Genomic DNA, 13,321 nt, shown 5'->3' with positions numbered 1-13,321 from the left:
GGATGAATGGCAGCAATCTTCTCAAGAATGTATTCCTGAAACATAAGCCTTAATCTACACCAATCCCAACCCCCTTTGTCATTCACAAGTTCGGCTACAAAAATAGGATGGTGATTATTCAGGTTGTTAATGAGGTAATTTTGTATGGAGGTACTTGTTTCAATCCAGCAGTTTTCCAAAGCATTGATGTTTTCCACAATACCAATATCCGTAAGCTCCCATTTGTCAATCAAGGGTCGCAACTTAATGACATTTTTCTAGATACATTAGTCTTAACTTTTGGCTTCAATAGAGCCACTAGGCATGTTAGTTCTTTTATATTCACCCCTGAGGACCTTACACCAAAGGTCATCTCTCCCTCTATTAAGGTTCCATATCGGATTTTCTAAGCAAGCTTTGTTCATCACTATGAGGTTTCTCAATCTAAGCACTCCAACATTTTTTGCCTTCATAATGGAATTCTACTTCACTGTGTGAATGTGCCTTTGTCATTCCCAACGCCCCATATGAAGTTACTTTGAATTTGTGAATTTTTTTAGACTACTTTTGGGAATTATGTTGTTCATCATAGAGTAGGTTGGAAGAGTTTCGAGGACAGATTTAGTTAAAATAATCCTTCCAGCCATAGATAATTGATGTGTCCTCAAAAGGGATAACCTTTTTTTGACTTTGTCAATAACATGACGATAATAATTGGTTTTAGAGCTCTTTCATGCCAGCCTTTTGAAGCGTTTGTGTAGCGGGGTTTTCGTTACCTTTAGGTTTATTGACTAAACCAAAAGTAAACATACAATTCGAGTCGACACCGCACTTTTATTTGTCCAAAGGAAAGGCTAAAAAGCGAACAAAAGTCAAGGCAAGAAGTTTTATCAAATCAAAAACTAATAAAAATGTCAGAGATCTGGGTAAGGGGGTTGGTTATGAAATGGGAAGGTTTTACGCACCCAAAACATTTGTAGTACTCTAAGGGAACCCTTTTTGCAAATATGTGTTGTAGGTTGGTATTTGTAAAAATATGTGCAAAAGATTGGAGGGATGAGAAGAGAATAGATTATATTTACAAGCTTGTTGTTTGAATGGATGAACCCATTGCCTACGTACCATCACAAAGGAGGATCAAAACCTCGTAATTCGGGGTAAAAATTTCAAAGATTGGTGAATTGATTTGACCAAAACTCTTAAGGTCTTTTGTTATCAAAGGGAGAAAACTCAACCTAAACCAACAATCCACTATGTGAGGAAGGCTTCAACATGCTAGTGAGGGGTTAACCCTATAATAAGCATGGAAGACTTATAATCCAAACACTAAGGATGAGGTGAGATTTACATCAACCACTATGATAACTCAAACCTATGACTAATGTTTATGAAAATGTTTTAACAAAGCGCCATTGGAACCACAAAAACAACTTGAAGTGAGTTATATTTACAAGTTAGGTTTATTTACAAAATGAAGTCAAAGTGGAATTAAGATTTATTCACAATGAGTATTGATAAAAATGGTTTTGAAAAGTCAAAGGCTTAAGGCCTAGGTTTCTAGTTTGAAATAAAGTCAAAATTTAGAAAATGATTTTGGCTTGGGTTAGAGTGAGGAGAAGAAGAGAAGGGCTAGTCCTAAAGCAATACAAAGATAAGAGAAAAAAGATAAAACCCTTGGAGTTCCTTTTCTTGAAATCATAGAGATGATTCAAAATGCTCCTTTCCTTTGGACTTAACAAAAAATCAAGCAATCAATCAAAATTTGGATTCAAGCTCCTAGGATCTCCATTTGACTTGTCTCTCTTAACTTGGCTACTCATGACAATGGTCCTCTTTACTATCTCAAGATGGAATCCCTATCACACAGGAGCAAACATCAAAAAGTTCACAAAACAATAAGAGGAATGGACAAAGAATGAGTTTAGATGAGAAGTCCTTTAAAGTCAGCATTATAATTTGACACAACACAATATTCACAAACCGAGGTCATTTTTAAAAACTAACACATTTATTGGTTAGATATTTAGAAGCATGGACGCGTTAGCAAAGTTTCAAACTACATGAAACATATTCAAATTTGATAGATATCACCACATATCTAAAAATGAGTAATACTATAGAGTTTGTATTTCTCCAATAAGGATTTCCGATAGAACGTTACTAAAACTAACAACAACATAAAGTGTAACTAACTTCAATCACTTTACAAATGGGGATCTCACTCCCTAATCATGATCAGATAATTAGTTTACTTATTTCCATCTACTAGCTCACTGCATAACTTAGATATCAATTATGGGGATAAGATAGACACACATGAACACTTCTTGTTGCATAAAAATTAAATCCTAATATTATTATGACTAAATTATAGTTATCTCTAATATTATTTTTAGATTTTATTTTGATAATTACGTTTCTCCATTCAATTTAGTTTATAAGTTATAAATGTTAAACACTATATATGATCACTTAAATATTTTTCTTTTTAATATTTAGTCTTTTAAATTATAAATAGTAAATATTTTAATTATAAATATTAAACATTGACAAAAGACTAAGTAACTTATGCAATATTTATAGCTGAAAAAGACCACTATCCAACTTGTTAGTACTAATTGATTACATAGCACTATTGTCGGTTGCTGTGATACAGTTTTCAGTGTCATAAAAAAAAGTGTTACTACAACCATGCTTTTATTAAAGGATTTATCAATAACAGGCTTTATTAAAAGATTTTTACCATCAAATATTAGTATATTAACATTTGGATGAAAAACATCAAATATTAGTATATTAACATTTGGATGAAAAACATCAAATCCTCTGCTAAAATAAATAGGGAACAGTTATATATAACAAGTTAATTTTGTATCTTATATATAACAAGTTAATTTTATATCTTATAAATAAAAGTTGTTAATTTATAAGTTAGTTTTGTAATTTTTAATATTTATTTAATATTTTTTTATTTATATACTATTATTTTTTCAATAACTATCCATTTTATAATTTTTATAATTTATTTATTTATTTATTTTGTTTTATATATTCTACTAACTATAATTTTATTTATTTATAATTATTTATTTCACTAACTATTAACTAACCATTTTTTGTTTAATTAATAAAATATTATTTTGTTGATAATTATAACATTAACTGGACCTTTTTTAATTAATAAACCGTTATTTTTTTTAAATAAAACTTAGTCGTTTTTTAAACATTTTTGTTTTTAATTATCATTATTTTAATTAGTAAACTATAAGAAAAAATTTCTCTCCACTAAAATCCTATTTTTAACTAAAATTTCTTTATTTATTTAATTTTGTATATCCTACTAACTGCTATTTTATTTATTTATAGTTATTTATTTCATTAACTACTAGTTTTATTTTAATTAATAAAATATTATTTATTTTATAATTTTCAACTAAAAATTCCTTTTTTAATTAATAGACCATTATTTTTTATAATAAAGAATCATTTTTTAAACATTTTTATTTTTAGTTATCCTTCTTTTAATTAGTAAACGATAAGAAAAACTCTCTCCACTAAGATTTGATTATTTTAATGAAGATTTATTTATTTCTTTAGTTTTACATATTCATCTAACTATCATTTTTTTATAATTATTTGTTCCACTAACTAGTCATTTTTCTTTTAACTAAAAAAATATGATTTCTTTGATAATTATTCCAAAAATTAGTCTTTTTTTAATTAATTAAATATTATGGTTTTTAAAAATAAAACTTAGTTATTTTTTAAATATTGTTGTTTTTAAATATCATTATTTTAATTATTAAACCATAAGAAAAGCTTTCTCTCCACTAAGATCTCACTTTTTAATGAAAAATTATTTATTTATATATCTTATTAACTATTATTTTATTTATCTATAATTATTCATTCCATTAACTTACCTTTTTTAATCAATAAAATATTATTTCTTTGATAAGTATTTCAGTTATTAGCCTTTTTTATTAATTAATAAAAAATTATTTTCCAAAAAAAACTGATTGATTTTTAAAACATTTATGTTTTTAATTATTATATTTTAACTAATAAATAAATAAAAAACTTCCTCTCCACTAAGATTTTTTTTATGACGAAAATTTCTAACTTCTAATCAATATTTTAAAATGATAACCTAAAGGTTGATTATGGTCTCGTATGTTAACTTCAAGATTTATTTTGGTCCTTTAATTTAAAAACTGTTTATATTAATCCGTTAACTCTTCAAAATGATTATATTGATATTTTCATCTAATTAGTGACAAAAAAGCTCAGAAATATATTATTAAATTCATCATTAATACGACGAAAATGACTAAAATAGTACGTTTTGAAGATTTAAGGGACCAATATGGACATATTTTAAGTTAGGCTTAAAGCACTTTTGGTCCCCATATATTAGGCGTTTTAAACGATTGATCCCTCTATTACAAAACAAGTTATTTTGATCCCTTAATTTGGATGATCTTTGGATTTTTGTAATCCCCCTCCAATTTTGTATACGTGAAAGTGATGATTAGGATAAAAAAATACTTTTAATGACATGACTAAATTATTTATTTATTAATATTTTTAATTAAATTAATAATGTCTTCTAATTAATGATAATTTTTTTATTTATATTTATTTTAATTAATATGTTTTTTTAGAAATTTATTAATACAAGTTTTACAAAATTATTATATGGGCTTAAGGCCCAATTATTTCTAGATTCTCTCTCTTCAATCCACAAGTAGTAAATAGTAAATGTGAATGGTTTGAATAAGCTATATAAACACTAAATGTAAGTCTAACAAAAATAACGTGGGACTATACCATATCTCATTTTTGTATCTCAAAACCATTTGGAAAGGTGGAACGCTGTCTAAAGCATGGTGTACCATAAGCAAGCATAAAAGGCATCACTCTCTTATTACACTATTTATTTGTCTCCATTGCACATAACAAGTGAAAGTTGAATGATATGGGTTATACATACGTTGTTACATTACAAGTTGTATTGTGTTGTGTTGCATCTGTTTGATTTTTGCAAATGAGTGTTTGAGTAGTTTCCAGTGAGAACTTATGATGCAATATATTGATTTACTGATTCAGTGTAATGAGTCTCATCCCAGTTTACATACACCCATTATTATCATTGTAACCTTTTGTTGAAATTGTGGTTCCATTCAAGATCTTTGTTAGTCCACAAGAAACGCGACTGTCACAGTCAATGGCAGGCCTCCATATCCCCAGCAAGTCATAATAAGTTGTCCAAAACCTGGAAACAAATAGCCAAACAAAGTTAACACTAACATGTTAGAAAGGAAAATGACATATAATATGAATTTTGATGAGACAATAATGAAAATTTGCTAGTTAGACTTACCATGTTTTGAGGAGTTTGCAATGAGGTCATATTTTATGTATCCAAAACTTCATAGCCCCGCTGTCATACAATCGTTATCACAAATTAGAGAGTGAATGTTAACTTTAGCAACACTATTTTTGACTGTGAGCAAATATGTTATATGGTTGTTCCAAAACTCACCATGATAATATAGTAGCAACTTTACCTTGACTTTTATCAAGGGGGTTTGATAGAGATCCTTGATAGTGTGACATGTTATGTTAATACAAAAACACGATTGTTCTTTTGGTGTGTATCTTTCTATAGGCCTACTCCTCTCACAAAAGATGAATTATTATACTTTTGTTGGTGACATGATTAGAGAAATCTTTTTTGCAAGCAATGGTTCCTAGTTCCTACAAATGTGTGATAATTGTCAAGAAATTACATAAATTTTTGCGTGAGAAACTAGAGAGTTTTACTTCATGTAAATGATTGAACCATATATGCTAGATATTAGATGCAGCCACCGGTGTGCATATATTATTATTTACAACGCTTGACATTACAGAGCTTTCTGCTTTCCCATGTATAGCATTTAGGAATTTCAACGCTATGAATACCCGATGCTTGATGGTTAAGGCTGCACTTAAGATTAAATGAGATATGTTATAGTCCCACGTTGTTTTTCTTAGACTTACATTTATTGTTTATATAAGTTATTCAACCCAGTTCCATTGACGACATGTGGATTGAAGAGAGAGAATCTAATAAATAAATAATCTAGTCATCAATGACATGTCATTAAAAGTACAAAATTTATCCTAATCATCACCGCCAAAATTAAGGAGTTTTGTATACCATTGAGTTTTTTTTTCCGATTGAAAGCCTCTAAGTTGCAGGATATTCTTTCTAGTCGTTTCCTTGAATCTCCTTAATTCCTTATGGATTAATCTCACCAAATTTTCCCTAATGCCATCTATCTTGTTACCTCTATTGATGGCTTCAAAGCCTTTCTTGTAATTAGTTTGAACACATAACTCCATGTCAGCTTTGTTATGGATCAGTTTCAGGCCTTCATGAATTCCCTAAAGCTCTGCTTGTAGCGTATTACTTCTGCCCAAACCTTTGGTAAATTCAATAATCCAGTTGCCTCTACTGTCTCGCAAAACCTATAACATTCTTCCCAACTGTCTCATCCGTGTTAAGAGTGAGCCAACCAAGCTCAAGAGGTCCCACTTAATACATATCACATAGGTTTGCCTTTTGACGTTTCTACATGTTAGATCATCTATGTTGATGTATTGGTGCAAAAGCTTCCAGATGGTTGACATTGTGTTTTAAGGCATGATGAATTGATCGTTGAAATGCCTCTTGTTGCACCACAACCATATGCAATGGGAGGCAGTGGCCTAGGTTTCTTGCCACTACATGTTTCCTGTTGAGATTGTTGCCCATGTTGAAGGTAAGCCATTCCTGGAAATTTGGGTTAAAAAAAGTCAGAATGCTTGGATTTTTTTCACAAGGTTAAGCCACATATGCCTTATAGAGTTGCAATCTCTTAAAGCATGGCTTATAGTTTCTTATTTGCCTTTGCAGTCATTGCAAAAAGGATCGCAAAGGTATCTCTGAGAGAGGAATTTCTTAGTTTTCAGACCTTCCTAATGAACTTGCCAAATGAAAACCCGAATTCTCTCAGGAACCTTTAACTCCCACATCTTCTTCCACTCGTTCTGCCGATTGTTGCAATCCTCATCAATTAAGGCTTCATAATTAGTTTTGATAGTGAAGATTCCATTATTGGCTCTTCCACATATGCTCACATCTCTCCCCGTATCTTTATTAGGAGGATGAATGGCAACAATCTTCTCAATAATGTCTTCCTGAAACATAAGCCTTAATCTACACCAATCCCAATCCCCTTTGTCATTCACAAGTTCGGCTACAAAAATAGGATGGTGATTATTCAGCTTGTTAATGAGGTAATTCTGTAGGGAGGTACTTGTTTCAATCCAGCAGTTTTCCAAAGCATTGATGTTTTCCTCATTGCCAATATCCATAAGCTCCCATTTGTCAATCAAGGGTCACTACTTAATGACATTTTTCCAGATACATTAGTCGTAACTTTTGGCTTCAATAGAGACACTAGGCATGTTAGTTCTTTTATATTCACCCCTGAGGACCTTGCACCAAAGGTCATCTCTCCCTCTATTGAGGTTCCAGATCAGATTTTCTAAGCAAGCTTTGCTCATCACTATGAGGTTTCTCAATCTGAGCTCTCCATCATTTTTTGCCTTCATAATGGAATTCCACTTCCCTGTGTGAATGTGCCTTTGTCATTCCCAACAACCCATATGAAGTTCCTTTGAATTTGTGAATTTTTTTTAGATTACTTTTGGGAATCATGTTATTCATCATAGAGTAGGTTGGAAGAGCTTCGAGGAAGAATTTAGCTAAAGTAATCCTTTCAGCCATTGATAATTGACTTGTCCTCCAAAGGGATAACCTTTTTTTGACTTTGTCAATAATATGATAATAATATTTGGTTTTAGGGCTCTTTCATGCCAGCCTTTTGAAGCATTTGATTTCTGCAGCTAGTAGTGGTATTCTTAGAGAAAATGATTGTGGATTTCTCAAAGTTAATTCTTTGCCACGACATACCCCAAAAGTTATCTAAAATTCTCTTGACAACTTGCATTTTCTTAACAGAGGAAGAGGAGGAGATCGTCTACAAACATCAAATGTGAGATCTTTGGCCCACATCTGCCAGTCTTTATGCTCTTCCAGGTGCCATCATCCACTGCTTCTAAAATCAAGTGAGTGAGATTTTCCATGCATAAGACAAATATTAGAGGAGAGATATGATCTCTTTGCCTTATGCCTTTATTGATTTTAAAGTAAGTGTTTTGTTGTCCTCAACAGGAGGACTGTCATGTTCACATCGGAGATAGCTTCCCTAATGATGGTTTTCATCTTGTCAAGGAGGCCAACTTTAGTGATAACTTTGTTAAGGAAACTCCAATTCAGCTTATCATAAGCTTTAGCAAGATCAATCTTCATCACAAAGTACCCCTTTTTATCTCTGGACTTGTGCATACTATATAATATCTATTGGACAACAACAATATTATCATGAATACGTCTGGCAATGGTGAAACATGTCTGGTATGGAGAGATGATTTTATTGTCTTATATTATTTTTATATTTCACTTTCATCCTTATGTTTTATATGTTTTAATTTAGTTTATAAGTTACAAATGTTAGACATTATGATCTCTTAAATGTTTTATTTTATTTTATTTTTCAATTTAGCCTTTTAAATTATAAACGAGAGAGGGAGAGAGTGTCAAAAGAAATTTGAGATTTTAAATTAGAGCCACATTGGAAAAATGGAAAAGAGGAAAAGAAATTGCAATTCAGTTTTTCATCAAGGAGCATTGAACACCTTTGTGAGAGACACAAAACCACTTATTCATCCAAAATCTTAAGGTGATATGTGAGTGAGTTCTCTCACTTATAAATGCTCAAGTCTCCATATTTGAGACTTCTTCTTTTTGGAGCAACACCTTTGTGAGAGAGACACCACATATTCATCCAAAACCTTAAGGTGATAGGTGGGTGAATTCTCTCACTTATAAATACTAAAGTCTCTACATTTTCAACCAATGTGGGACTACTATTCACACTACTCATACTTGATACATTCTCAACAATCACGTCATCAATTGAACTAAATCTAACAAATAAAGACATAATACAATAAGCATGTTGTTGAATTTGAAGAATATAACATCATTAGTTGAAAAAAGTAATATTTAGACCAAATTTACCCTTATTTGATGAGGTGGCAAATATAGAAAAAAAAGCATAAGAGAGTTTTTCAGAGCATTGTGTTTTCTTATACGGTAGATATTAGATATCTTAATTAAAAACATTATACTTTGAAAAAAAGACTAAGTAACTCATGGATTTAAATTGTACAATATGTATAATTGGAAAAAAAAATATTCCTCTCATAAAAAATGTCTTATTTGTATTTTTTTTCAGTCTTAAAATAAATATGTTTTTACAGTACTAACACAATATCTTTTTACTACTATACTCTTATTTATTAACTTTCACTCTATTCAACAGTTATATTAATTATAATTAATTAATATATTTTAATAAATAATATTAATTTTATCATTAAAATTAATATATGTAGTATATTTTTAACAATTGTGAATAACTCAAATAATTTTTTTATTATAAGATGGAGAGAATAGTGTAGTTTATTTTAATATGAGAGATTTTAAATAAAAAGTTTCGCCCATGAATCCATTTTAAAATATTTTTAAAATAGTGTAGTTTATTTCGATTGATGATGAATGAATACGTACTGTATATCATATAACTCACGTGTATTAATTCTTGCTGTTTTTGGATAGAATTCAATCTATCCCATGCCTGCTTTTTCTATCTTTTTCGGTATTTAGGTAGGTGTACTTAGGGGTGGCAAAACGGGCTCGGTCCGCTAGGCATACCCGTTTTGCCCGCACTTTAGTGCGGGGTGGGCCAATGATTTAGGCCCTCAACCTCTAATGTGCCCGCCCCACCCCGCCCCATTTTTTCGCGGGTTTTTGCGGACACGTGCATTTACATAATTTTTTGCACTTTTAGATTTAAAAAATGCAGTGCCCGCGGGCTTTCCCCGCATCGCCCTCACTTTTTTGCGGGGCGGGCCTAAGTTTTAGTCCCATATCCTCAACTATGACCGCCCCGCCCCGTTTTTTTCGGGCTTTTGCGGGGTGGGACTAAACGGAGCGGGCATGCCCGTTTGCCACCCCTAGGTGTACTTTGCTTTCTCTTAGTGCTTCTTCTTTTTGCTATTCCAAAGAAAGCAAGGGCCTACAAAATTAATTGAAAACTAAAGTTTTAATTCCTTGATCCATTTTTGAAACTAAATATTTATATCGTATACTAGGACGGAGTCAGAAATTTTATGTAGTGGAGGTAATATATTAATTTATGAATCAATGACATAATATATCTACGATGAATAGAATTTAAAAACATAAATATATATCATATTGTTTTTTATCAAATTTATCTTTAAAAATATTTAATAAATTTTAAATTTTTTATTTATGTAATCTTTTTAATTTTATTATCATTAATGTTTATCTATCTACTTTTATATATAAGCAATTGAAGATGATATGAGTAGTTGATTGTAATTTTTTATAATGATATCTAAGTATTAAAATAAAAACATATAAAATAAATTTTTGAAGAAACTTTTAATAAAAAATTATTTTAAAATTAAATACAAAATTAATTTAACTATATTTTAACTGAACACATTTTAAATTCAAAATTAACTTTTAAAATAAATAATTCACAAATGGAATCTTAAACAATTATTCATATATTTACACTAAGGTCCTTTTAAATTATTTTTGTGTAATAGATTGCTTTTAAGTTTTTTTTTAACAACTTGATTTTTTAGATTGACTTTAAATTATTTTCTTTATATTTAGAACATTTAGAAATTTGTAATTGTTGTATTTCTGGTTGCATTTCATCATTTTCATATCACTCAAAATAATTACATCCATAATTTGCATATTTACACTGTTAAAAAAGAGTAATGATACACACGTTTGATAATTTAAAGGACCGAGTTGTTACACGCAAAAACTTAAAAGATTAATTTATTACACAAAAATAATTTAAAAACTCTTTGATGTAATTTTGCCTATATACATGTAATTTTACATATAATTTTAAATTATAAATTCATAACAAAATACTCTTTTAATTATTTTATAGATTATTATATTTAAAATAATTATATTTTTTTTATCAATTATCATATAAATATATAATGATATTAAATTATTTTTAAAAATATAGTGGGGGCACATGCCCCCTTACCAGCACAAGTGGCTCCGTTCTTGATTGTATACATTATTTATCATATTTATACTATAAACAATATATATTTTTAATTAAAAATATATATTTATAGATAGTCCGTGAACAATATCATAAACAGTGCCTGTAAAAAAAGTTATTGAAGTAGTGAAATAAAATTGGTTAGTAAAATATAAAAAATTGGTTAATGAAGTGATAAAGTTGATTAATAAATGCGTAGATATTAAAAATATTTTTTTGTAATAAAATAAAATTGATTAATAAAAAGTAAAAAATTGTTTAATGAAATTATAAAGTTGGTTAATAAATGTGAATATATTAAAAATACTTTTTGACATAAAACAAATTGATTAATAAAATATAAAAGATTGATTAATAAAATTATAAAATTGATTAATCATATAATTTTATATCAATATTTTTATATTTAAAAATATATATTATTATAATATTTTACTGTTCGATCGTGAAATATAGTATAGATGTATACTTATTTTATAAGAATATTTTTTCTCCTAAATTTTTTAAAGAACTTTGAGAATTGTGCTCACCACAGTGACATGTCGATGGAGAAATGACTCATACCCCTCGACGTCACTAAAAAGAGTAAAAAAGATCTTCAGACAACTCTCAAATATTAATAAAAAACTGGTATCGAGATCATTGTAACTTTCATCAATAGAGAATTATGATGATATGATAAATCCACGTGAGTACTTGTCTTTGTATAAAAATCAAATCCTAATTTTATTATGACTAGATTTTATTTTGATAATTATGTTTTTTCCATTTAAATTTTTTAGATTTTATTTCGATAATTATGTTTTAATCTCTTATATTATTTTTAGATTTTATTTTGATAATCGTGTTTTTTCCATCTCAATTTAGTTTATAAGGTATAAATGTTAATCACTATGATCACTTAAATGTTTTTTTTCTTTCTTTTCAATATTTTAATTTTAAACATTAGACATTGACAAAAGACTAAGTAACTTATGCAGTCAAAGTGTACAAAACATTTATAGCTGAAAAAATTAAATAGAGTAAAAAAGACTCAAAAGTCTAAAATATTTGTAATTTAAGAGAGATAAAAATGAAAAGAGTGAACTTAGGTGTTTATCATACATTTAAAAAAGTATAAGACGACAAAGAAAAGTGTTGTTAGAACTAATCGACTACATAGCACTATTATTGACTATATATTTTTATAATTTTTATAATTTAATTTATTTGTTTAATTTTATATATTCTATTAACTATAATTTATTTATTTATACAGTTTCCAAAAGGGAGAACTATGAACAATGGGTTGTATAAATGAAGGTCATCTTCAAATTTCAAGATGTTCTGAAATCATGAACGATGGAGTACTGTCATTGGAAGCGAATGCAGATGATGCCTAGCAAGCTGCGCACAAGGAACGAAGAAAGAAAAATGAAAAAGGTATGTTATTGATTCACCAGTGTGTGGATTCTAATGTGTTCGAGAAGATTATCGAAGAAGAAACGACGAAAGGAGCATGTGATAAATTGAAAAGCTTGTACAGTGGATATGAAAAAATGAAAAGGGTGAAGTTGCAGTCATCGAGAAAGCAATTCGAGATGACTCAGATGGAGAAAGATGAATCAGTCTTGGAATATTTTTCACGTGTGGTGCTATTAGCAAACCAGGTGAAGTCGTGTGGTGAATCAATCAACGATTTGCAGAAGATTGAGAAAGTATTGAGATCTCTGACTGTAAAGTTTAATTACATTGTAGTGTCGATTGAAGAGCTCAAGAACCTAGATAAGATGAAGTTAGAAGAACTTCAAGCTTCATTAGAGGCTCATAAGATGAGGTTGAAGTAGAGGAACTCAAAAATGGATAAGGTGGTTGAACAGACACTACAAGCAATATTCGTCAAGAAATATGGGAAAAGGGTAAGAATCTTGCTATGATGAGAAATCAAGCAAGATTTCAAAGAATCGCTCTGATTCGATCCATAAAGGCATGGGCAACAAGTACTCTTGGAAGAAAGTAGACATGAATGAGGTGCAGTATTACAACTGTCAAGAATTTGGTCATTATGCTCGAGACTA

General features: G+C 29.4%; 1 protein-coding gene across 1 annotated transcript; it reads left to right on the top strand.

Moving 5' to 3' along the window:
- The first annotated feature begins 12,605 nt into the window (after positions 1-12,605).
- Positions 12,606-13,090, top strand: LOC127138197 (uncharacterized). Its single transcript, XM_051064589.1, has 2 exons — positions 12,606-12,686; positions 12,734-13,090. The coding sequence occupies exons 1-2, from the start codon at positions 12,606-12,608 to the stop codon at positions 13,088-13,090; spliced, it is 438 nt and encodes a 145-aa protein (XP_050920546.1).
- Positions 13,091-13,321: the final 231 nt, after the last annotated feature.

The sequence above is a fragment of the Lathyrus oleraceus genome, chromosome 4 (genome assembly GCF_024323335.1).
Source record: "Lathyrus oleraceus cultivar Zhongwan6 chromosome 4, CAAS_Psat_ZW6_1.0, whole genome shotgun sequence".
Taxonomy (NCBI): domain Eukaryota; kingdom Viridiplantae; phylum Streptophyta; class Magnoliopsida; order Fabales; family Fabaceae; genus Lathyrus; species Lathyrus oleraceus.
This window is presented reverse-complemented; position numbering and strand designations above follow the sequence as displayed.